At 47.9% G+C, this 26,332-nt stretch overlaps 1 protein-coding gene across 3 annotated transcripts in view; it reads left to right on the top strand.

The window, feature by feature from the left end:
* Positions 1 to 26,332, top strand: part of NEXMIF (neurite extension and migration factor) — a 164,293-nt gene that overhangs the window by 125,623 nt on the left and 12,338 nt on the right. For all 3 annotated transcript variants that reach the window (XM_077786584.1, XM_021525278.3, XM_021525276.3), the window contains exon 3: positions 22,915 to 23,039. In XM_077786584.1, coding sequence (XP_077642710.1) covers positions 22,964 to 23,039 — 76 coding nt within the window. In that variant the 5' untranslated portion in view covers positions 22,915 to 22,963. The remainder of the gene's footprint in view (positions 1 to 22,914; positions 23,040 to 26,332) is intronic.

Raw genomic sequence — 26,332 nt, 5'->3', positions numbered from 1 at the left:
CTTAAGACAAAGACAAAAAATGTTGGCTTGCCAATGAGAGTGCCTTTGTAAACTGTAAACTATATAGAGGTGTATAAAAACTGCCACATTCTCTGGAATAAAGGGAGAACGTTGCATTGATCATTTTGGTTGGATGTGGGTCCTGTCCTGTCCAGCTTTGCTGTTTTGTGAGGTCCCTGGTCGTAGGCCCAAGCTGGGACTTGTGCTCCCAGCCACAGCATCCTTGGGCTCATCCCCTGAGGGCTTTGGACACCCGAGGGGAAGCTCCCCTTTGGCAGGGAGGTGCTGGGGACACGGGGCCGTGTCCAGGCTGGTGACACTCGTGTGGCTCACGGCGCCATGTGCTCCTCCGGCCAGGCTTGCCCAGAACTGCCAAGCTGGACTCCACAGAGTTCTTTGGAAGCTGCATCTTGGCAAGCAGGGGCTGCTGACAGATGCTCACTCTTTGTTTTTCCCGGGATAAATACGGTCAGGCTTTTGGAGGTTGTTATTATTAGCATCGGCGTTCCAGGCTTTTCAGGACAGAGTGCCTCTGCCACGCCTCCTCTCCTGGGACAAGAAGGACATGGAGGGGCTGGAGAGAAGGGAACAGGGCTGGGGAAGGGGCTGGAGCACCAGGAGAGGCTGAGGGAGCTGGGAAGGGGCTCAGCCTGGAGAAAAGGAGGCTCAGGGGGGACCTTGTGGCTCTGCACAGCTCCTGACAGGAGGGGACAGCCGGGGCTTGGGATCTTATCCCAGGGAACAGGGACAGGAGGAGAGGGAACAGCCTCAGGCTGGGCCAGGGCAGGCTCAGGTTGGATATTGGGAAAAATTTCTTCACTGGAAGAGTGGTTAATCACTGGAACAGGCTGCCCAGGGCAGTGGTGAAGCCCCCATCCCTGAAAATGTCCAAAAACCGAGTGTTTGTGGCACTTTGCGATATTCTTTATTTGTCATGGTGGTGTCCAGGCAAGGGCTGGATCATTGAGGTCATTTTCCAGCCTTGATCTGTGGTTCTCCTGGTTTCTCCACTGCTTCAACCCCAGATTCCAAACTGCCAGCACTTGGGCTGCCTTCAAAACCCTGTTCCTCCTGCTTTTTCCCAGTGGCACAGATTCCCAGGGGCTTGTAAGGTTTTTAAACATTTTCTGTGACAGCACTGTCACCCACGGGAGACACGGCATTCCAGCTCTTCCTCCACAGCCTACCTGGCAGAGGGAAAGCCTCTTCCCAGCACTCCTGCAGGCACAGCCTGCCTGCATGCAGCAGCTCCCCGGCCACGTGGGCTGTGTGTGGCAGGAGCTGTATTGCACTTTGTGCTTTCATTATCTGAACATTGACCCATTTCTGCATCTGGTGGTCCGTGGGAGGCAGGAGCACGAGGTTTGTTTCCTCACCTTGTTTGCTTCCCTTGGAACTCACACAGGATTTAAATGAAGTGTCTCCCCTGCCTATGCTGGCGTTTGTTCCCGCTGGTGTTACTCTCCTCCTCTTCCTCCTCCTCCTCCTCACGTTTCCCTGCCTGTGTTGTAGCACTTGTTGTGCTCTGCCACAAATGAGAGCGTGACATTTTCCCAGTAGGGGTGAAATGGTTTCTGTGGGGGTCTGGGCACTGCAGGGCTGGACCCTGCCCGGGCTACAAGGGGTGACAGCAGGGCAGGTGATGGCAGGGACTTGGCAAGCTGAGATGGTCACAGGTGGCTGCTCTTTTGGACCTGGATTAACAGCTGAGATTGAGTAGTTACCAGCATCATGAGGTACCATCAGCTGCATCAAAAGGTTGTTGCTTTGGTTCCTGAAGTGCTGTTTAAGTGGGGTGATCCCTGCTGGGATGCTCCTGCTGTGCTCCTGGTGGAGTTGCTGGTGCTTGGTGTAACCCAGCAGGGGAACCCCCCACGGTCAGCCAGCACCTGCCTGGGGAAAACACGAGGTCAGCAGGCCTTAATGGATATTTAATGGATTTCTCCTCTGCCCAGGGCAGCCCTTTCTCCCCACAGCAGTTCTGGGGCAGGCATGGCAGGAGGGGGAGGACGGGAGGCGGCGTTTCTCCCCTTGGATGCCTGCTGGCTTTGGGGCACAGAGGGATAGCCTGGAGCTGCGGGAACGCTGAGCCTGGTGCACACAGAGCCCGGGCTCTGGAGCTGGGCTGGGAGAGCTGGGGGTGCTCCCCTGGAGAGGAGGAGCTCCAGGGAGAGCTGGGGATGCTCACCTGGAGATTTGGAGCTCCAGGGAGAGCTGGGGATGCTCACCTGGAGATTTGGAGCTCCAGGGAGAGCTGGGGATGCTCACCTGGAGATTTGGAGCTCCAGGGAGAGCTGGGGGTGCTCACCTGGAGAGGAGAAGCTCCAGGGAGAGCTGGGGGTGCTCACCTGGAGAGGAGAAGCTCCAGGGAGAGCTCAGAGCCCTGCCAGGGCCTGAGGGGCTCCAGGAGAGCTGGAGAAGAGCCTGGGGTTTGCTCCTGCTGAGCCCCAGGGATCCGTGCTGGGGAAATGCCACGCCCACCCCAAAATGAGGAGGTTCGTTTGGAAGATTTAGACTCCTGGAAATTAGTGTGCAGCTCCAGATCACAGGATGGATGGGATCCTTCCCTGTGTGGGTGGTGAGGCCAGAGCAGCTGGGGCTGCCCCTGGATCCCTGAAGTGACCAAGGCCAGGTTGGACAGGGTTGGAGCAGCCTGGGACAGTGGAAGTTGTCCCTGCCCATGGTAGGGGATGGAACAAAAGGATCTTTAAGGTCCCTTCCAAACCATTGTGTGGTTCGCCATAGAGGGAATTTCTTTTTTCCAACTGCATCATGTGGAATGTGGACACTGATATTTAGGATATGCCAAAGGCAGGCAGACCAGAATCCCTTTTTTATCACAATACTCTTTGATTAAGATCATTACAGCAACTGGGAGCACACTGCTGGTACAAGTGAGTTGGTATTTCTGTCTCACAGGCTGCAGCTCAGTGTTCAAGCTGTCAGCCCAGATGCAATTTAAAAAAAAACAAAACCAACAAAAACAAACCAAAAAAAAACCAAACCAAAAAATAACAGAAAACTGAAAATTATTTTCATCTATTAAGCCATTTTAGAGCTGTGGTTTTAAAAGTAGATTCTAACTTGCTGGGGAATATTTTTATGGATATACATCTATATGTTGTAAGAATTCAAGAAAAATCTCTTGTACATATTTGGATTTCTTTACTTTGTTAAGTGAGAAGGGGCTCATGCCTGTTAAAGGCACCTTTCATGGGGAATTGGTACCAAACACAATTGCTCTTTGCATGCTATTTTAAGTCCAATTTAATTTGCCATGCAGAACTGGGTTTTTTGGTTTTTTTGAAGCTCTGTAAAAAGAGGGGAACAATGCAGTTCCAAGCAAATCAACACCATTTAATGCAATGGTGGCATCATGCAGGTAAATCAGAGCAGGAACTGTAACAACTGTGAATGTGTAAGGGAGGACTCAGGGGAAAATGTGGACAGACTAGATAAATGATAAAAGATAAGAAACATGGTGCATCCTTACATGCTCAGAAATTGTGAGACTGGCTTAAACCATGCCATTTAAAAAGTAAATCTTGATTTCTTTTATGTGTGTGCTGGGTTTTTGAGCTTCTAAGTCACACTTGTTTCATGTTTTCAAGCATTTCATTACAGTGTGGTGGGCCAGGCACAGGCTTTGGTTCAGGTGAGACTGTCAAGTCTCAACTCCAGGAGCTCAAGCATTGGGAAAGACACCAAACAGCCAGAGCTGATCACACAGGGCGAGCTGGAAGCACTAAATTTAGATCATTTAAAGTCTTTCCCCTCTGCAGTGCTGCTGGGTTGTTAACTCAGGTGGAAAAACCACAGAAGTGCTCTGAGTTCCAAACTGATCGCATCCTTTTCAATTCTGTGGCACTTCACCTCCCTCCCACAGCCAGGCCCAAAGAGTCAGAGGAGTGCTGTCATTTTCCTCCCCATGCATCCAAAGGACAGATACCAGGGATCTGCTAATGAAATATTGGCAGATCCACGCCAGGAGAAGCAACAGTAAGAGAAATCTGTGCTGGTAGACAGGGGAGTTGCAGCAGTGACCTGACACGACTGAGCCAATTCAACCCAGAGATCTGATTGCTATTGAGAGAAAATATTCCTGGCTCCAAGAAAGGAGGGCAAAAACCCTTTAGTGGGATGGAGTTGCACCATCTGTGACACCTGCATTCAGTGCTGGGCATGGGGGATAATGGGGAATGAGATTGTGCAGCAAAACATGCGTCATTTACCTCGCAATAAAGAGGTTTAATTTCTGAAAGGCTCTCAGCACATCTTGAAGTAAATGGGAGCCAAGGACGTTTGTCATCTGGCAGACTGAGGCACGGAACTGGACTGGATAAACCCTACAGGGCTTGCACATGGAAATTTCCTGCCTTTCCCTGGGCTGTCGGAGCGGGGAGGATCCCTGAGGCTGCTCCGGGAGCAGCAGTGTGGAGCTGAAAGGTGGGTGGGGGCCAGAGCCACCACTGGGAGATGTTCTTGCCCAGTTCCTCCTCATGTCTCAGGTTTTGGCTTTTATATTTTGCAGATTCTGAGCTGCTTTAGTGTGTGCTTCTGAGCTTCATATTATGGGATGGTGAACTCTCTTCACAGAGTATGGAGACAAAACAATTCCTTCTCTAGCTGGGGACCAAAGACAAATGATCCAAATCTCAGGCCCAAGAGCACAAACAACGTGGACTGAAGAGAGAAAAACAAGGATGGGAATTTATAACCTAAAGCTGTAATTGGACAATTAACCTCAATATGCAAATGGAGCAGAACTGATCACAGTGAGAGCCCCCGTGAGCAGTCGTGCATTTTGGGACCATTTTGATTCACCTTGGGTACAACCCTGGCTGGGCTCTGGTGCTGCCCAAGGTGGATCCATTGAGGAGATCCTTTTAATAAATCCCTGCCTTATTCTTTAGCTCTGTCCAGCCTCTGGTCTGAGTCAGCCTTCACAAGGCATCACTCCCTGCCCTGGCTGGTTGTTGTCCAGGGGTCTGAGTGGCAGCTCCCTGCTCAGGGATGTAGAGTGAGCCTGAGGGCTGGGGAGCATCCTGTGCACCCCCAGCCTGGCCCCTCTTCTCTGGGCCACATCAGGTACCAGAGCAGTTTGTGATGGGTTATGATACAGGCCTCTCTATTAAAGGAAAAAGGCCAGGAAATGTTTAATATTCTGAGATTTTAAAGATGTCTTCAGTTGATGTGAGACTAGGAAGTCTACACCTTGAGCTGTGCTTTTCAGTTGCTCCCTTCCTTCCTTGGATCTGGATTTTTTTTTCACAGAATCACAGAATCATTAAGGTTGGAAAGATCAGCAAGGAGGAGTGGGCCCTGGCTGGGGTTGGGTGCAGAATCAGAGCACTACAGGGTGCCTGGGTGTCTCATCCCAGGGGATTCCCATCTCTTTCAAAACCCATTACACATAAGTAGGGTCTGTCATTTCTAGCAGGTTATTCCCAGACAAATAGCAGTGAAAATGTTTTATGGACTGAATCACTGTGAGGGGTTTAATTGCTTCCTTTCTGCAGCACTTAATTCTTGCTGGGATAATTCACTCTTCTGGCAAGACCTTTGTGTTTTTCAGGTGAGGATGAACCCAAAGCAGAAGCCCTAAATCCATCCCATAAATTGTTTTAAACCAGGGGTGAGGCAGGCTGTAGCTCTAGGGTTGCTGCTTGCCACTGGAAGAGCTCTGGTTTTCCTACAGAGCCGTGGAATCAGAGGCTCATTCAGGCTGGAGAATCCCTCTGAGACTCTCAGGTCCAAGCACTGCCAGGGCCACCACTCACCCCTGTGCCCAGGCAGCAGATCCACCTGGCTTTTACATCCTTCCAGGAATGGGGGCTCCACCACTGGACAGCTTGTGCCAGGGCTGGACAGCCCATCCCAGGAAGGAATTTCCCCAAATATCCAACCTGAGCCTCTTCTGGAACAATCTGAGGCCGTTCCCTCTCCTCCTGTCCCTGTTCCCTGGGATATGATCCCAAATCCCCCCGGCTGTCCCCTCCTGCCAGGAGCTGTGCAGAGCCACAAGGTCCCCCCTGAGCCTCCTTTTCTCCAGGCTCAGCCCCTTCCCAGCTCCCTCAGCCTCTCCTGGTGCTCCAGCCCCTTCCCCAGCTCCATTCCCTTCCCTGGACATGCTCCAACCCCAGAATGTTTTTAAATACTGACAAACTTGCAAATGAGCCTTTGGGAGCAGAGCGCAGCGCCAGGGCCTGGCCGGGCTGACAGCTCCGTTCTCACTCAGGCAGTGACAGCTCCACCTCGCCGTGCCCAGGCTAAATTGGCTCTTTTTGAAACCACTCACATTTCTTGGGGTGCAGCGTGAGCTGTGCAGCCCTGAGCTCAGCACAGCCCATTTATCAGCTCCTGCTCCGAGGTTTTGAGCAGGGATATCATGTGGGTTTAGCAAACAGGCCGGGATTCACCATCCGGCACCTTCCCCATTAACCTCTCCAGCGTGGCGAGCCAAAAGCCATGGCTTTGGATTGCTGCAGGGCCTGTCCTGCTGGGAGAGCAGCCTGTCCCCTGTGCTTTAAATACACTTGGACATGCCAGTCCCCATTTTTAAGATCCAGGCTGGGAAAGCAGACTCTGCCTGCAGCATCATTAGTGGCGTCACCTCGCCAGGGTAATATCCAGGAATCCTCTAAGTGACTTTAAGACGCTGTGCTAATGCCTTTTCCATAAACAACAGCCATGGGCACAGCTAGAGGACTGCTTTAGGACTTAATTTATGCATTGCTCAGGAGTTTATTTGGTGGCTTGTTGCTTTCTTGCTAAGATAAAGGATGGATATTTCACAGTGGTGGCTTGTGTCAGACCCCCCCCCATCCGCAGAGCTGCTTCCAGCTCTGGAGTCCCCAGCACAGGAAGGCCATGGAGCTGCTGGAGCAAGTCCAGAGGAGGCCACAAAGGTGATGGAAGTGATGTAATTCTTATCATCTAACTCCTGTCCTGTGAGGAAGGGCTCAGGGAGACCTTAGAGCCCCTTCCAGTGCCTAATGGGGCTCTGGGAGAGCTGGAGAGGGAATTGGGACATGGACCTGCAGTGACAGGACACAGGGAGTGGCTTCCCACTGCCAGGGGGCAGGGGTATATGGGATATTGGGAAGGAATTCTTCCCTGGGAGGGTGGGCAGGCCTGGCACAGGTGCCCAGAGCAGCTGTGGCTGCTCCTGGATCCCTGGCAGTGCCCAAGGCCAGGCTGGATGGGACTGGAGCAGCCTGGGACAGTGGGAAGTGTCCCTGCCATGGCAGGGGGTGGAACTGGATGATCTTTAAGGTCCCTTCCAACCCAAACTGTTTTATTATTCTGTGAGTCTCTGTCAAGTGTCTCCAGACCACTTTCCCATTCTTTAGTCAGGAAAACTTCTCCATTGCATCAGCAGAAAGGCTGCAGTGACGGTGACTTCTCACACGTGACCACATCTCTGCCCACTGCCCACCACGCTTCATCCCACCATGGTCACTCTCCATGCTGGAGCTCACAGACTCCCATGTTCCAGCTGGGTTTTTTCAGCAAAAATGAGATTTGATCAATTCTGCTTTGGGATTTTGCAGGTAGAATTCACCTGAGGTCCAGGACCACGACAAAGATTTTGGTTCCTTCCTGTCCCTCCTAGCAAAGGCTCAGCCCCACTTTCCCTGCAGCCTCCATGCCCACCAGCTGCTGCTTCTGTCACTGCTCCCAGAGGCAGAATCCCTGATTTTCTGCAAATCAAATGCCTATGCATCATTTGCTTTAACCGAGATACCTTTGAAAGAGTTTCTACAGACTGAATTTGTAATGCACATTTGGGAAGGGCTTTTTCCCCACCATTATCAGCTCTAATGAAATCCCAGGTCAGTTTATGCAGCCTGTTATCTCTGTGATCTGGAGCTCCACACTAATTTCCAGGAGTCTAAATCTTCCAAACGAACCTCCTCGTTTTGGGGTGGGTGTGGCATCTCCCCAGCACGGATCCCTGGGGCTCAGGAGGAGCAAACCCCAGGCTCTTCTCCCTGGGCAGCACTTACCCCATGCACCTTTTACCCTGACTTTGATTTTAAAAGCCTCTTGTGTGGTTTGAATGTCTTCACTTTCAGCTCTGTTCCCACACTGGCTTTATGGTCAGAGGGATTTTCTTATTTCCTTCTTTATGTGCATTTGTCACTCTTGCAGGGGTACCAAATCTTTCCATCAGCAAATCAAGGAATCACAGAGTGGTTTGGGTTGGGAGGGACTGTAAAGCTTATCTGGTTCCAAGCTGCAGGATCATCTGGTTCAGGTTGGACATTAAGAAAATATTATTCACAGTCAGGGTGATTAGAAATTGGAAGGGGCTACCCAGGGAGGTGGTGGAGTCCCCATCCCTGGAGGTGTTTAAGGAAAGACTGGATGTGGCACTCAGTGATACATTTGGTTCATTTATTTACAGGATTCTGCTTTGTCCCTAGACACCATCCCTGTTGGTTAATTTGATTGAAATGAAGTTAAATAAAAACCTGCACAACGTGTTTTGCTGGACTTCCATCAAATTGCTCAACAATAGCACCACTTATGGTGTGTACAAATATGACTTTTCCACTCTCAGAGTGAAAGTAATTTATCAACAAGTGGTCCTTGTCCCTGTACTGTGGCAAGTCTTTGTGAAATCTACTTTTTAGAGCAGGCTGTGGTTTATGCAACGTGTATCTTCGTTACAAATACGCTGTATTTTTTAAATGTTAAGATGCACGAGAATGAAAAGCAAGCGTGCTTTTGGAATAATTTTTGAAGGGGAAAACTGTCCATTGTGCAGACACTCCTTGAAATGAATAGATCTGCATTAAATGTGTTCTTGAACTTGGTGATGGACTTTGATTCTATCCATTGTGGAGGATATTTCACCAGTGTAAGGGAAATGGTGGAAGGGGAGCTGGGTGATTTATCCTTCCATCTCCACTTTTCTGTTTGCCAGCCAGCAGAGAGGTCTTTATTGGTTTTTTGGGATAGCCTGTGGTGGGAACACCCTTCTGCACATGGGAGACTCGTTTTTCTGCTGGAAAGTTTTAACCCACATCTCCTGAAGAGCTGTTTCCCCCACACTTGCTGCTGTCTGTCCCACGTGGATGCAGCACAGCCCCTTCTCACAGGATCCTGCCCTCTGCACCACACACCGAACCCAAACAACCTCGGCTGACCCATGGCAGTGACCAGGACCAGCCTTGGGTGCGTGTCCCTGCTTGGAGTTTGGATGATGATTTTTGGTGTATCTGACTGAAACTTTTAATTTTATCTCATTAGAAATGTGAAATGATGAGCTGGAAAATAAGACAACACAGTGTCACAGTCTGATTGTGTCTCCGTGGTGGGAGATTCTTTGTCTTGGAGTGGGAGTTGATGTCCCGAGTTCTCCAGACCCTGATGGGAGGTGCTGGGATCTCACCTGTGGTGCAGAAGGGAGGGATCCATCCATGTTCATCTCAGAGGATGGAGGCACAGACTCTCCTGCAGGCTGTTAGGCCACAGAGGATGCTCCCTAAAGCTCTGCTGGGGGAAGGCAGAGCTGAGCAGGGCTTGAAGTCAGACGGTGGCACCCACGTGCTCAGGGCAGACCCTTTTGCCACTTGTCACAAAGCCCTGGCTCTCCCTGTTGCCACTAAAAGGATTTAGAGACAACTTGGTATAAGAAGAATTTTAAATCTTTTTTTGTGTCTGTCAATATTTCCTTGGAGAGATACTTTATTTTTCAGCTGGATGAATGGCCTTTCCCAGGCGTGGTTGACACTCAGCATGTCAGAGGTGCAGAGCTGCAGCGTGATCCGTGTGTGCCAACGTGGGTGGCACTGGGAAGGCACCTGCAGCCTGGGACAGGCCACGGCCACCACAGAACCACTTGGTTTTCTGAAAATACTGAAACCCTAAGTGGTTGTTATCATTGATTTGATGTGAGCAGCCATCTGGAATCTGGAATCACTGCGGAGCAGGGAAAAACTGGGGAGGCTGCAGCATTCCAGGCAGGCAAGATGATGGCTCCAGAGCGGGCAGCCTCAGCTCAGCATTCCCTGGCTGATCTCAGTTTTGTGTCTCAGCACTGATGTTATTTTAATACAGTTCTATGGCTGGAGTTGCTGTGATTAGCAGAGCAATTTGCAGCGCGTTCTTCAAAATTGCCAATCAATTTGAGCCCAAAATAGAAGGAAGCTGCTGCCCAAAAAAGCCCTGAATGGTTTTGTAAAGTCTGAGCAGGATTCGAGGTGCCTCTGTGACGTGCAGGATCCCCAGGCTCCTGCCTTGCGCCCCTGCTCATTGCAGAGTGGAGAACAAGACTGTTGAGGGTAAAAGGGAATGAGGTGTTGTAGGGATTTTGGTAAATCCCTTGGAGGTGGTTGTGTCTCCTTGTGGTGCCACAGAATGCCAAGGTCACACCCTTCCCACCTCCTTTTACCCAGCAGCAGGGCTGGATTTAGGAGGTTTAGAGATGAGTTTAGAAGAGAAGCGACTTTCTCCTCTTTCACATGGTAACTGTGCACCCTGGTCATCCACTAGCACTGACTTTGAGGGTGGAATTTGCTGGATTTTGGCCACCTCGGGCCAACAGCAGTGGCAGCAGCTGCTGGAGCAGCACAGGGTACAGATGGCAGCGTGCAGCCCGTCCATGGCACTCTTCCTCCCTGACGGTGTTTCTACTGCCAAGCCAGAGCTCGTGGGCTCCATTTTCCTTTGCATTCCCCCTCTCCTTGCTGTTCGCAGGGGTCTGGGAGGAAGATCAGCCAATGTTCTGTTCGGGGGATGGAGATTTTGGGTTGGGGAGCTCCAGGTGCCCAGCCATCACATCCATCTTTCCCTTGGAAACTGAGGCGTGCTGCCCGTTGGGCAAACTTGTAGCCAGGACCCGCTCAAAGGTGGTCACCCCTTAAATCTTGGCATGTGTTTGAGGGTCAGGGTGTCACAGGTGGGTGACAGAGGGGACATGAGCAAAGCCACCCAAGGGGGGATCCTCGAGGTGCATCCTGTCTGCTATCTGGTCTTGGTTTTCATGGGGAATTGGTACAAAACTATGAATTCATCCTTCAGCTGGAATTCATGAATCTGTTTTCAGTTGGGTTTTGACTTTGTTGAGATCTTACTCTTTACAGTGAGAGGCTGAGAAGTATAGCAAGAAATAAGATGGGATTTGAAGTGATTTTAAATGTTTTTTAGCTTTGCTGAAGAGAAGTTGGGTTTTTTGGTTTTACTTTTACTTAGTAGTTCCATCATTGCTCTCAATTTATCTGGGGAACTTTAGAACTGACAATGAAGTGTCCTTGAGAGGCTGGGAACACATTGCTGCTGACTCCTGAGAAAGTTTTTAAAAAGCCAGATTGTTTACTTTGAGGAAAAACGACAAAACCCTTATTTTGTGCAAAGCAAAGCCCTCAGCAGGGGTTGGCATGAGGAGGAGACAAGAGAGGCCTGGAGCCTCCAGCCAAGCTGAAGTTTCCCTCCCCTCACATTGTCCCTTGCCTTGCAAGCGCAGATTTGGATACGAGTTTTTTATTTTTACTGAAGAATTGATTTCATGGCTGCCCTGAGTGAGCAGAGCTGTGATGCATTAAGTGATGTCAGGCAGGGGATGTTTACCTATTTATCTTGGCTGCGGCAGCGCCTGTAGTATTTTCTTCCTCTGTTCTCCAAGACTCATTAAACGTTACAAACACCAGCGAAGTCCTAATGAAACAATTGCATCCTCATGGCTTGATATGCAAAGTAACTCCTCCAGCAAAGGCTGATAAATGCCTGTCTTTATGATTTTTTTCTTTCCACTACATTCATATGGAGGAGAAATGTAGGAAATGTATTGACTTTCTCTGCTCCGGAGCCAGCTTGGGAGAGCTGGGGGTGCTCCCCTGGAGAGGAGAAGCTCCAGGGAGAGCTCAGAGCCCTGCCAGGACCTGAGGGGCTCCAGGAGAGCTGGAGAGGGGCTGGGGACAGGGGATGGAGAGACAGGACACAGGGAATGGCTTCCACTGCCACAGGGCAGGGATGGATGGGACATTGGAAGGAATTGTTCCCTGGGAGCGTGGGCAGGCCCTGGCACAGGGTGCCCAGAGCAGCTGTGGCTGCCCCTGGATCCCTGGCAGTGCCCAAGGCCAGGCTGGACACTGGGGCTGGAGCAGCCTGGGACAGTGGGAGGTGTCCCTGCCATGGCAGGGGCTGGAGTGAGCTGATCTTTATGATCCTTTCCAACCCAAACCATGCCTCGATTTGTGCCTGATGCTGCAGGTGGGATGTTGGGGCAGATCCCTGGCAGCCCCAGGTTGTTCTGTGTCCTCTCCCAGCTCAGGGCTTCATCTCTCTTGGCTTGGGCAAGCGGCTGCTGCATGTGTGCCCCCCTGTGCCCTGCCAGGCCGTGCCAGGAGCCGTCGGATCGTGCGAGAGCCGCGGTGTTAGCGCCGGGGGAGTCCCGGCCTGGCTGATTGGTGTAGCAGGGTTTGAATTCTGCACTGAATATGACTAATAATCCATGACCTGGCTGTGATTATAGATGAAAGAAAGCTGATGAAGAGACCCTGCAGTGGCACAGAAAGGAATTAGCCATTGTCTAAAGCCGGGGCAGTACCGGAGCATTTGGATTTCACATCTGAGATTCACGGGTGAATAATTCAGCACTTGAAAAAATGCTTCAGCCTCAGTGTGACATCTCCACATCTTCTTTCAGTGATATCCAAGACTTTAACTAAACATTGCTTCCCAGGGAGCTGGGGCAGCTGTCCAGATACTTTTCCTCTTAAATATCAGCATTCCAGATTGTTACCTGGATACGGATGGAGATTTGGACTGATATCTTAGGAGATGCAATCTCTCTTAATGCAGGATTTTGCCTTCAGAAATCGCCTCCGACGCTCGGCGGAACCCAGAATCTTTCCAAGTAAAATGAAGAGAAGTGCCTTTAGATTTAATTGTTGTTTCCATCTAATTGTGTGATCTGCTAAGGCCTGTGGAGTGGGGATGGGGTTGTTTGGCGTGGGGAATTTTGAATAAATGAAACAGTTCTCAAAGGGAAAATGTTGGTGGATTTCTTACATGTGAATAGGAAAGTGGAGGAAAAGTAGGTTGTGTATGAAACAGCCTTGGAAAATGGCTTGGTATTTTCTACAGGGGCCCTGTAACCCTAAAACAAAATCCAGTGCTATTAAATCTCTGCATTTGAGTGGAAAGGAAGGACCAGCCAGGAGTGTAAGTGTTAAAGTGTTCCTACAACCTCAGCTCGCTTCCTCCAGCGTATACATTAGTATAAGTCTTTAAATAAATGATCACATATTATTCCTCAAATAATTAATCCATTTTCTGAATTATTAGCTAAAAATTGATGGTATCTTATAATTGTCATCAATTCCAACTCCTTATTGGGCCTAATAAGTTCTTTTCTCAGAGTGATAAGTGTTTTGATCATTTCCTTTTCCTACCTCCCTTGATTCCCTTTATAGCCAGAAGCATTCACTCCTTGGGATGCACATCACGGGATGAGACTGGGAAGCTGTTTTACCTGTAAAATCTGTGGTCCAGCTGTGTCAGCTGTAGGAAGCTACTCAGGAAAATAAACCCAAGTCAGTAGGTGCTGCATGTTTTCCCTAAGTGTAGCTCGCTTTTAGGCTCACCTTGCCAGGCAGAGCCACTGCACCGAGGTGGTCTCAGGGCAAAATGATGTATTTGAGAGTTGCTAGCTGCTTGTGTAGTTAAAAGTTTTAAAAGCAAAACCAAAGGAGCAGAAGTAACCGCAGCTTTGTGCTCCGGAGCTGAAAGCACAAGCATTCCTTTCCAAGCACAAGGAATATGCAGGAGTTGCATGAAGTTGGAAGTTTAAAAAGGAAATCGTATGGAAGGGCCCATCTGCTATCAGTGCAGTCATTTATATGTACATGGAAAGGAAAAATCCTTATGAAACTTGGGAGTTGTTCAGGAATATTCAAAGGATCTGGCTAGAAACTTGGCTATAATGTCTAAGGGGATTTTGTCTTCCACATCCCTGTGGAACATCACCCTTTTTTGGGGGGGATTTCTCACCGTTGCCTCTTTTCTGGCAATCTTTAGTTTCTTGAAGCTGATGGCCTGGGATTTAGCACGTGGCATGGCCCTGCTCATGGGAACAAGATGAGCTTTGAAGTCCCTTCCAACCCAAACAGTTCTGGGATTCTGGAATTCCGTGTCCTGTAATAAGGGAACAGCAGCTCCATGAACCAGTTCTTTGTGTAAAACATGGGAGGAATGAGCTCTTCCTCCCTTGCTCCATCTTAATTCCTTCCTGTGCCTAAGCCAAGCACTCGGTTCTTTGGTTTCCTATCTGTGCTTTTATGAAAATTATGTGTATTTTAGAAATTAACACTTTTTATCCGGAGTCCACTTTGGCTAATTGCTAATAAGAGACAAACGAGATTTGTTAAAATTTCTTTTTCTCCTATAAAATTTCTAATTTGAAGATATTAGAAAAGAGAAATGTTTACCCCACTAGGGTTACTGCAAATATCCTGATGAGCTTTCACATCCTCCTCCAGCACCAGCCTAATTACCCTCCTTAGTCCAAACTTTAACATATTACAAATTTGTACAGAAAAAAAAATTCTTCTTTTCCTCCTTCTTTTTTTAAACCTGGTGTTCTTTTTTTAACAGGGAAAATAAGAGAATATTTCTCATAGGGAAAGAGGCAATGGCAAAATTTAGGACTGAGACTTTTCTTTAGCATATCCCTGTGAAATCCAACTCTTTGTGCTGTTTTGGCTCTGCATTAATCCATATCTCTAAACAATATTTTACACGCCCTTCTTCAGCTGAGTTATTTCATATTACCCACAGTGTGAGGGACTCTGAAACATCTCCTTTCTTCATCAGCTTCTCTAATCTTAATGCACTTGACCTTGGCCTCTCCTATTTCCTGATGAGGTTCACAGGAAGAGTTTGTTAAGCTTTTCAAACACTGGTTTGTCAATGGATCCATAAATACAGCAGCAGAAAGAGAATCTGGGCAATAATTTCATTTAAATGAAGCAATTCTGCCCATCAAGAAATCTCCATCCCAAACTATTCTTTTACTGGGTTTTGTTATTTTAGAGCAGACTGATGTATAATTAGCTGTGGAGAGTCCTTGTGTTTTTGTGAGGTTAATACCCCATGAGCCTGCTGAATTTCCAACCTCTGCAGATTTATGAGAGTTGGAGTTTTCAATCATTCCACTCTAATTTTCTCAGAAATCCAGGCCCTTAACATTTCTGATTTTACTTAACTTCATTTCCAGAGATGAAGTGAAAATGACATGTTTGGAATACAGTCGCTTTTAAGGAGGAAAGGAAAAAACAACATAATGGGATATCTTTGGGCATCTTGCTACTTAAAGGGAGCTTTGAAAAAAGATGGAGGGAGGCAGACAGGACAGGGAGAGATTAAACTGCCAGAGGGGAGATCCAGATTAGGAATGCAGAGGAAATTCTTCCCTGGGAGGGTGGGCAGGCCTGGCACAGGTGCCCAGAGCAGCTGTGGCTGCCCCTGGATCCCTGGCAGTGCCCAAGGCCAGGCTGGACACTGGGGCTGGAGCAGCCTGGGACAGTGGGAGGTGTCCCTGCCATGGCAGGGGGTGGGATGGGCTTTGAGGTCATTTCCAATCCAACTCATTCTGTGATTCTATTAATTAGAAATGTTTTTACTCTTGGCCATCACAGCTAAACTAAAGTTTGTGTTCTTACTCATTTTCAGGAGATGAAAATCTCCCCCTCACTTGCCAGTGCTTTTCGAAACTATGCAGCTGCTGACACTAATTATTGCTTCATTTCCTTCCACTTCTATAAAATATGAGAAGATGACCCAAAAAAATCCCAGCGACTCTTCTTAATCATCCTCCCTTGCTCTTGGTAGGCAGGAATTCTCTTTATGCTTCTTGTCCTCAGAACAGGGTGCACTCTCTGAAACCCTCATGAGGTCCACCTGGGCTCCTGCTTTTCCTCACCCTCATTATTCCCAGTGGAATGTTTACCCAGCCCTACGTGCAAATTCATCCCACATTGGATAAGAAGGGATATTTAATTCTTCCTGCCTTGAATCATTAAGGTTTCCTCAGGTTCTTGATCTCTGTCTGTGGGGACATGGAGTGGAGCTGTGCTGATCTGAGGACACAACCTTTGTTTGTGGCCCTGGGCCAGCCTTTTCCCTTCCATTTCCTCAGTCTCTCTGTTCTTCATTTCCCCACGAGCTTCCCCTGCTCTGCTCTGATTCTTCCCTGACTCTTCCCTTTCCTGCTTTGCATTTTGGAGCTCTCCTCTCTGGGGTTTGGCAGCCCTGCCTTCCCTAACCCAGGACAGTATTATGCTGAAACCCTCCACATTTCAGACGTTCCCTCATGCGTTTCAGCTCCTCCAGGATTTTAATTGCCACCTTTTTCCCTTTGTGATACGCTGCTGCTCTTGATGTCTGAGAATACATTTACAGAGAAAGCTCCTTTGGTATTTAACGTGTGCTTTGTCAGGAAGGCTGTAATTTTGTTCACTTCCTTCCTTTTGCCTTTAAGTTGTTTGTGACAGGTCTTGAAACACTCACACCTTATGTCCTCCCAGAGCAAGGTCAGAAACTGTCATTTATTTGAGAGCTGGCTTTAAAATAGCCTGTTCTTAATATCATATCTGAGGGTCTGCTGGAGTTGGGGCTTGGGCTCTGCAGTAATTGTTGCATCTGCTTTCAGCTGAGGAAAAGTGGAGGCTTGCTATGAATATTAACAACTCATCCATCCTTTACACCTTCTGGGAACACACCAGTTCTGAAATTGTTTCCTCTTTTAATGGTTTTTGTGTTCTCCATTTTCTCTGCAACCTCCTTTTTCTTTCATCAACTTCATTCCCCCCCAGATTTATTCCTAATTGGAGGCTGTTATCTGTATTTATACCTGAACCTATTCTCAGCTAACGTTGGCTCTATCAGGCCTTACCTTCTTGTAGGGTTTTAAATGTCTCACAGCTGGGATTGACCCACAAAACCCTTCTTTGTTTCCTATTTCTCCTTCACTTGGGCTTTTCTCTGGTGTGCTCACCATCATTGATAGGAACAGCCCAGGGAACTGCTGGGAGATGCAATTTCCTTGTGAGATTTTGCTGGGAAAAGAGCTTTGAAACCAGAGCCCTCGAGTCCAACATCCCTTTGGTGGGCTGGAGCAGCACTTGGTGATGGGCAGAGTGGGAGGATGGGTCCACACTGTACCTTTCCTTAGAACTTCACCTTTCTGACCCTGTCTGATCTGGAAACCTCAGGCACTCTGCATTTTTTCCTTATTTCAGCAAAAATCAGACTCTTTGCCTAGGTAGAAATGAAATAGAGCTTTACTCAGAGAGGTGCTGTTAGTATTAAAATACTAACATTACTAATAAAATGTTAGTATTGAAATAAAATAAAACATTAATATTAAAACACTAGCATTACTAATGAAATGTTAATATTAAAAGATAATAAAACATTAATATTAAAATAATAACATTACTTATACCCTCATTTGCTGGCAAGTGAAAACTTTGAGCACTTCATGCCCCAGTTATGAAATTATAGTAAAAAAACAAGGATCAAGTGGCATCCCTGGAAAAAAAAAAGATCAGGGAATTTCAGAATCTGGTAGGAAAAGAGCATCCTTCAGGGCAGTGAACGACCAGCCTGGCATTGCTGTGGTTTCTGGTGCTGCCTCACCACAATTTCTCCATGGGAAGTTCTGTCCTGTGTCCTGCTGTGGGACTAAAGAGGAAAAAAAAAGGGGGAAAAGAACACAAGAAAAAACCAACCAAGCAGAAAACCACCTGGCTTTTATCCTCTGCAGAGCTCCAGCTGCCCGTGTCAGCACAGGAGGGGGTGTGTGATGTCCTTGTTGCTGAGAGGAGCTGGGTGCCAGGGATGGAGCCTGGAGGGGAGGCACAGGTGGCTCAGCATTTTGGGGGGAGCCTGGGTTCTCTTCCCAGCCAGTTCCTGGCCCTGAACTCTGCTCTGAGCTCTGCAGCAGTCACTGAGGTCCTGCTTGGGCAGGAGATGTGGTTAGGAGGAGCATGGAGCATCCCCCATCCACGGGGAGAGCTGAATCCTCTCCCACTATTACTCCACTGACTGTAAATATCTCGGAGACATTTACATGGTATTTCTTTTTAAGTATATAATGTTTTCATTCAAAAGTATCACAATTCTTAAAAGACCTGTCAGAGGCTCTGACATGTAATTAATTTCTCTAAAGCTCTTTTTTTGAAAGATACAACTGCATATATAGAACACCTGCACTTATTCACAATTCTGCAGGAAAAAAAAGGTAAAGCTTCTTCTTCACTTTCTTCTCCCACTTCTCCCTAAAAATATTCTCCTTCACTTTGGATACTCCCTCTCCATCTCCCCTCATGAGCTCCAGCACTCAGGTTGTGGAAGCTGTGTGTAAATAGGAGCTGGCATGTTGAGTTTTTTCTGGGTGTGTGACTTTTTGTTTATTCAGCTTGAAGGGGAAACACTCTTGAAACTTTAATTCCCGAGCAGCCACCACCAGCTCAGAACCTTTTCCACCTCACAGAATTCCCTCGTGTGCAGCTGGGCTTTCAGTCATGGGCTCATGGGCTGGTTCTTATTTTCACCTGGTAGATTTTTTTCCCTCCTCTGTCTGGGCAGAATATTGAGCTCCATGGTGTAATGGTGGTACCCAGAAAATATGAATGAGGTGATGTTCAACCAGCAGTGGATAAATATTTGTATTTATAGATTATATTGAGATATAGATACATAGATTTAAGTGGCCAAGCACTGGATTCTGTGGCAGTCATGACCACCTCATTTGTTTTATCCCCTCTAAGTGCATCCAGGGCATCACTGTGACCATCCCTGCTTCTGCTGGGAAATGCCAGGAGCCAGATCACTGCTGCTTCCCAAGGAAGAGTCTTCAGGGAGTCCTCAGAGGGGGAAACCTCTCCAACAGGTCCCTTGGCACAGTTCCTCCTTGGGTTGGCATCTGGGGATCTCTGGAGCAGGAGAGGCTGAAGGGGATGTCATCTCTCCATGGCACCTCTGGCAGAGTGAAGTGATGGACCTGTGCACTTTGTGAAAACCCATTCAGAAAAGCTGCAACAGAAAATGGGCATTTTCTGGCTGACAAAGAAGCAAAGCAACTTGTTGCTTTCTTTGTAGAGGGCAGCCATTAAGCAGATGCCTTTTTTTTTTTTTTTTTGGTTGTTTAAAAAGATGGCATTTTCCCTTTTGTCTTTGTAAAATCAGTGTTAACAGGAACATCCTTAAATCCTAGAGTTTGGATGGGCTTAAGTGAGCAACAGATCCATCATTTATGTCACTGGAGGTGAGTGAGGGAACATGTCCAGGATTTTTAGATTTGCAATTTGGGTGTTTCCTTCTCTGTCCAAGGGTTCCTTCCAACCCTGATCCTTCTGAGATTCTCCGATTCTAGGAATTTCTAGAACAAGAAATAATCTGATTTTACTCCAAGGAACTGGTGCAGGGACATTCCACCAGGACCTTGCTCTGTGTTGGGAGCAGAGGGAGCTGGTGCAGCCTCAGCTGGGACATCATTTTCCAGCCACGTTTGCCTCCACTCCAGCAGCACCAACACTCATAAAACCTCTGGAGTGTCTCAGGAGGTTTTTTAATAGAGAATAAAAGTGTATTTCAGGTTTTTTGGCCCCCTGGGCTGAAGGACCTGCTTGAAGGCAGCAGGAGGTTTGTGGCAGAGGGTCCATTGTGGTGCTGTGTTTGTGTTCTCCCAGATGTGTGCATGTGGGCTGGCCACAGCATGTTTTGTATGGCCCTGTTAGCACTAGAAATAGGAAAATTGACAGGAATTGTGAGGAATGGGGAATTTCCTCAGCTGGGGGTTTTGGAGGCAGTTGCAGTCTTCCACCTGACCTGAGCCATAGGGCTGAAAGGGGTTTCTCCAGGTCAATGAGCCCTGTGTATTGCTGCCACAGCTCTGCATCCTGGCCTTCTGCCCATTAATTTGTCCATCTTGTGCTTAAAACTAGTTGGATTATTATTGAGCTCCACTGCTTGCTTCCTATTGCTTCCTCCCCTCCATCTCCTTGCTAGCCAGTGACTCTCTGTGGTGCCAGCTGTGATCTGAGCAGGCCGATGCCCTCAAGTCCATGGTGCAATCAGCAGAAATGCTTCTGAGTTCTTCCCAGTGATGAACGTGCTGTGCCTGTCCTTGAAGCACAGCCAGCCCAGCCCTGCTGTGCTCCTGTCCTCCTCCTCCAAAGGCTGCAGTTCATCTGACCCCACGTCTTTGCCCGTCGCCTTCCTCCCTCCATCCTCTTCCTCCATCCCCTCTGGCTCCAGTCAAGTTCATAAACTTGGAGCTGGTGCCTGACTTTCTTCCTGCCAGCTCTTCATAATATCGTGACCCCAGCAGTGCCTCTCTTCAGTGGCCTGACATCATCTGAAATCTATATTCTCTCCCTTTTATACCTCAGTCTGCAGATGACTCCTGTGTTCTGTGCTCTCCTGCTACCCCTGTATTCTCTGCACACTGCCCTCATCCCCTAGACCTCTCCTGCTTTCTTTTTCTTGCCTGGGACCCAGCTGTTCTTCTCCTCTTTGTTATCCCCAGCCTTCTGTTCCTTCTTGTTCTGCATCACATCCGGCCCCTTTGTCAGCTTTTCTTTCCCAGTTGCTGCTGTTTCTTCCCATCCCTTTTGGGGTCTCACCTTTCCTGGTCACACTGGTCCCAAAGGTCCCCTTCTTCAGCAGGTCTCAGCAGACTTGGGTTGTCTGTCCCACTTGTACTTCATCTCTGTCTGCCCCTTCTGGGCCCTTCTCAGTTCCCAGCTGGTTTCTGGAGCTCAGCTCTGCTCTCAGGTCACTGCAGTTGAGGAGAAGGCTTGTCCCCAGGCACATCCCCTTTGTTGTTGCATTTCATTGTCTTCTCCAGCCTTTGGATCTCATCCACAGGAACATCCCTGGTGTGCTTCCCTCCCTCTTGTGCACACACATCCCAAAAATCCCTAGTACTACGAGATTAAAGGTCTGTACACTCTCCCCTTGTGCCTGTTTGCTTGGCTGCCTGCGTGCTCATGGCTTGGCCCCCTGCCTGTTCCCCGCTCTCTCTCAAGGTTGGCCCTCAAGCTTCCATCAGAACCAAGGAAAGATGGACTCCTTCCTCATGGATGGGGCTTGGAGCAGCCTGGGACACTGAAAGGTGTCCCTGCCCATGGCAGGGGGGGCACTGGATGGGCTTTAATGTCCCTTCCCACCCAAACCATTCTGCTTGGGTGACACCTCAGCCCCCTCCCCAGCAGCCACACTGGCCCATGTGTGGAGCCAGTGGTGGTTCTCCCGAGGCTGAAAATATTTTATTAATATTTTCATTAATAGATATTCTAAAAACTTAATTTATTAATACTTCTGTTAATTAAGGCACATTTAACAGGCAGGAGATATTATCAAGGAGGCACGAAGCTGTAGCCTGTCAGTGGCAGATGCAGAGCACCTTCCACACTCAGACATTAATCTCCTTCATGGAAAAATAACTCTGATCTCTGCTCTGGCTTTTGGAATCTCTCCTGCTCCAGCATGTCAGCAATGAGGAAGGGCACAGAGGGAGCTGAGGCTGTGGGGAGGGTGCTGGCAGGAGAGGGGTCTTACCACAGCAAACAGGCTGGCTTGGAGAGCTTTGAGATGGGGATTTGCATCAAAGGAAAACTCTCGGGGTTAGTTAAATATTCCTCTAAATATGCAAAGGAATGGAGTTACTGATGCTTGTTATTCTTATCTTCCTCTCGGTGTCACAACATCTTTAAGTTGGGTGAAGGTTTCACTTACTAAGGCGGTTGTAAAGATTTCACGTTAATTAAGAGGACTCCACTGCAAATCTGAATATGAATGAAGTTTGGCTGCTGAACCCCAGGGCAATGAGTGCTGTGGGAACAGCAGACACTGACAAATGTTGATGTGAAAAGTAAAAAGCCAAACAAAAAAAAAAAACCAAACCCAGAAAAACACCTAAACCAATGCTGCAATCTAGTACCAGTTCTGTGAGAGAGAAAAAATTGAGTTTGAGTTGCCAGAAGGGTATAAAATAGATTTTGACTTGAATTTGCAGTTAAATTGCTCCTGATTGACAGAAAGTCTGTCAGTCAGAGCACTGATGAGGCTTCTCCAGTGCCACCCTTGCCCAGGTTTCAGCCACTTCACCCTGTTGTCCGCAGGCAGGTGGTGGCTTTGAAGGGTGGGGGGACCTCAGTGGAGGAATGAGAAGATCTGGGCTGGATCCTCATCTCAGGTCCTTTGCTCTGGAGAAGCCCCACCAATTCCAGTCATCCTGGACTCTTCATCACTCCCTGGGGCTGGAGCTTCACCCGTGGTGACAGTGGGGGCAGTTGTAGGGGTGTGGGGAATGAGGCTTCCACGGATGGAGCTCTCATGGTGAACAGTGAGACTGGAGATACTTTCCACAACAAACTGCTTTTTTTGGGGAAGTTTTTCGTACCTGCCAGTGCTTGGAAGGGCAGTGGCTGATAGCGAGGGTGAGCAGCTGTCACTACACATCTGTGGTTTTTTTCCAGCTCCATCGTAAAGTTGCTGGGATGAATCCTCTCCTTCATCTCTCCACTGATCCATCTGGAGATGGATGGGCTTTCCTGGCTGGACATGACTAGTGTGCCTTTGCACAGCAATTTTGGGTGATGTGGAGGGTCCTGCAGAAGTGCTGAGCACCTCTCCAGCTCCCAGAGCAGGATTTTGGGGAAGGAAATGCTGATACACAACATTTTCACCTTGTTGAAAATACATGGGACTTGGCTTTTGGAGTGGAAAAGTGACAAGCTGAGAGCCTAAATAAATTGGATTTGTCCTCTTAAGGAGGATGCAGGCAGCGTGTGAGGGTGTGTGGGGGTGTTTTATTGTTGTTATTTTTTATTCACGGTTCCTTGAGCTGATCCTGGGGATTGCACTGACTGTGGTTGTGTTTCTGGAAATGTGCAGGTTGGCCAGATGCAGTGGGGCATGGAGTGAACAGAAAGAGGTTAAATTGATGGATGACCAACAAGAGCAGGATTGTGCCTCAGAAGACCAAGAAACTATCCTGATTAATGGGGTGAGAGAAAATGGTAAGGAACTTAATTATGGTACATGAGGGAGCAGCGACAACTTGGATGCCAACTTATTTTCCTAATTCCTTTTATGCATTTAATATTAGCAGTTTATGAGGATCTGCAGTGTGGAGCAGGGGAGTAAATGGGTGTTTTCTGCACAGGAATCATTCCAGCCATAAATCTACACCTTTTTAGGCTTTAACAAGAACTGCTTTTACCTGTGCATGGGCATGGCTGGAAATGTTTTTGTGCACATGCAATTTGAATTAGAGATTTTAGTTTGGTTTCTTGGGGGAAAAAAGTCATCCAGGACTTTGTAGCCCCTCCATCTGTTGGGAATCTTTCCCTCTCTGAGCATTATGATCCCATGAGCCAATATAAGCAAAATTTGGCTGAAGGATACTTAGTGCCTACAAACTGGGGGGAAATTGGAGAAAGAAACCAGGATTAGTGAGAAAGGAAGGTTGGATTTGTGAGCTTGTTCTTGCCTGTGTCCCATCCCCCAGCACGTGGGATTCCCTATCCTGTAATCCCTTTTCTCCACAGATGGGTAGTGTTCCTGGGAGCCACCATGGGAAGGGAAGGATCAGCCCCTTGCAGCAGCCTCCCAGAATGCCCAACTTTGTATCTGTTCCATCGATTCTACATTTGCTTTCAGAATAACTAATTAGGAGTAACAGTACTCAGCTGTCTGAAACCCTGATTGAAATAAATAAGCCTCTGAGCATTTTCTGAGGCTGTTTGGACTGTAATCACTGGCCACTTAAAATGCAGAGGGGAGGCAGAGCATGATGCTTTCATTCTTCAATGTGTTTTATGCTTAATTTCATGGCTTTTTACATTTTGTATTGGCCCATAAATCTTGAGATAGATAGATAGATATAGATAGAGATATTTTATTTATATATAAATTTGATCCTGTTAGATGTCAAGGACTCGGTCCTCTGACATATGTTCAGATCTTTCTGTCAGCTCTAAACAAGGTGGTAGAGACAAATGTTCTTGTTCTTTGCCAAAACTTTGGAGCAGCTCCAGCCATGTGGGTACCCATGAGGACCCCACAGCTCGTGCTGGTGGCAGGTGAGGCACATGCTCACGCTTGTCCCTGGGATGTGATTTGGGAAGTGTCTGTCCCTGCCAGCCCATCTCCTTCCTGACTGCACAGGGTAAAGCTGCAGCTGCTGGAGCTGCAGAGGGATTTTATAGCCATGGTCCCTTTGTCTGATCCAGTGGACAACAAAGTCCGTGCTGCCCTGATCAGTAAGGAGGAGATTTTTAGAACCTCATACCACTTACATGGAATTCAATTAAACAGGGCTTAAAAAGTGCTTTAATTAGACATTACACTGTAGAGTGCTTTAGGTTAGAACAGACCTTGAAGCCCATCCAGTGCCACCCCTGCCACGGGCAGGGACACCTTGCACTATCCCAGGTTGTTCCAAGCTCCATCCAACCTTGGGCACTTCCAGAGATCCAGGAGCAGTCACAGCTTCTCTGGGCACCCTGTGCCAGGGCCTCCCCACCCTCTGAGCTAAGAATTCCTTCCCCAAATCCCATCCCAGCCTCCCCTGTCAGTTGAAACTTTCAGTTTGAACACTGCTGTGTGGGAGTTGCTGCTGAATCCAAGGCCAGGAGCCAGCACGAAGCTCTGGAGTTGCCACCTCCCCTTGCCCATGTGCTGAGGGAAACTGGGAAAAGTGGTTTTGTTTCTCCAGCATTTTCTGTGTGAACTGTATTCCCTTGGAACATCACTTGAACGCAGGCCTGATTTTAGGAGCCCCAGAACATCAGGTTTTGGCATCTGTATTTCACAAGAGTTAAGTTCACTCACACGAGTATAAACCTAAAGAAATGCCCAGAGACGGTTTAGTTTATATAATAGCAGCTTTGCCTATTGAATGCAGCTTTTGAGATTGAATTTCAGCTTTCTGCCTCCCCCTTCTTTGAGTCTTACAGCATTCACAGACATTCTTCTTTTATCCTCAAATTTTCCATGCTTCCTGTCAGCTCCAAGCTGATTTTTATTTTATTTTGCTTCTGAAGTGGAACTGCACTGGTTAATTTGTTTTGGTGCTTAAGGAAAAAGATACCACCTCTGCATTTCTGATCTGAAGACTGGTGGGAGGGACTCAAAAATCAGCTCTTTTATTTATTTCCTTTTTTTAACTGTTTTCAAGCAAGCCAGTCTGGCCTTTCCCAAGTTGTTCATGTTGAAGATGATGACAGGCTTTGCATTGCACTTCTGGTTAGAGTTAGGGAGTCTCTGGGAGAAGGTTTAAAGTCCTGGGAGCGCTGCAAGACTGCAGCTGCAGTTTGTGCTTTGTTCAGACTTTGCTGATGGCTCCTAAGGCCCCTGTAGCACAAAACTTATGGGAGTGAAATTAGGGGGTTTTGAGCTCCTGCTTGGCACAGGCAGGCACCCTGCTCCTTCCATGGCATCCTGTTCCTTTCCATCCTCCCCACCTGGGGGGTTTGCCACGGTGCTGGTGGTACCTGTGCCAGCACCAGCCTCCCCTCCCCAGGCTGCCAAGGATGCAGGAGATTCACTTTCCTCTCAGTTTGGAATAAGAGCACTTGTGTAGGGTCGCAGCAGCCAAATAAATCCCTTTGCATGCCCCATTTAATGCCACATCCTCATGTTCTAGTTGTGTTTTAAAGCACTTGTCCCTCCTTGGAAAGCTTTGGCTCTCACCCCTCTGCCTTCAGTGGAGCCACCAAAAAGGAAAGACCTGAGCCATGACAAAAGCACCAGGCTCCAAGTCGGCAGAGCTCTCTGGCTGGGATGAATGCACTCATTAGAATATATTTTTTTTTAGTACAGAGGTATCAGAGCGTGTTCATGGATGAAAAGACATAGTATTTAAATTTCAAGGGTCATACCGTCCGTTGAGCCAGGAGTCAGATAAAAGTACATTCATAACTTTATTCTGCCATAAAAGAGGTGCAACGAGGTAAAACTAAAAAAATCCGTAGGTTAAAAAATCCTTACATGACTAAAAAGACATTTTTAGCGATTAGGGAAGAATGGCAAACCCCACAATAATTCTAACAATAATTGCTTTAAATTCTGTGTTATCGTCTGCCTTCCCTTGGTGTGGACAGTGACAAAAAGACCACTGGGTTTTTAAAATCAGCCGTCACTCCCTGAGTCTGGAGCAGTAAAGCAGCTCAGGTGTGTGCAAGCCCAGACCCTGCCAGGGGGTGCTTTGTTTCTTTAAGAATCTCACTTTCCTGTTAATTTTTTCAATGTTAATGAGAACATTTTTATTAGGCTTGTTTTGTTTTTTTAATAACATTGTGAGGTTTGA

This window comes from Lonchura striata, chromosome 14 (assembly GCF_046129695.1).
Source record: "Lonchura striata isolate bLonStr1 chromosome 14, bLonStr1.mat, whole genome shotgun sequence".
Lineage (NCBI taxonomy): Eukaryota > Metazoa > Chordata > Aves > Passeriformes > Estrildidae > Lonchura > Lonchura striata.
This window is presented reverse-complemented; position numbering and strand designations above follow the sequence as displayed.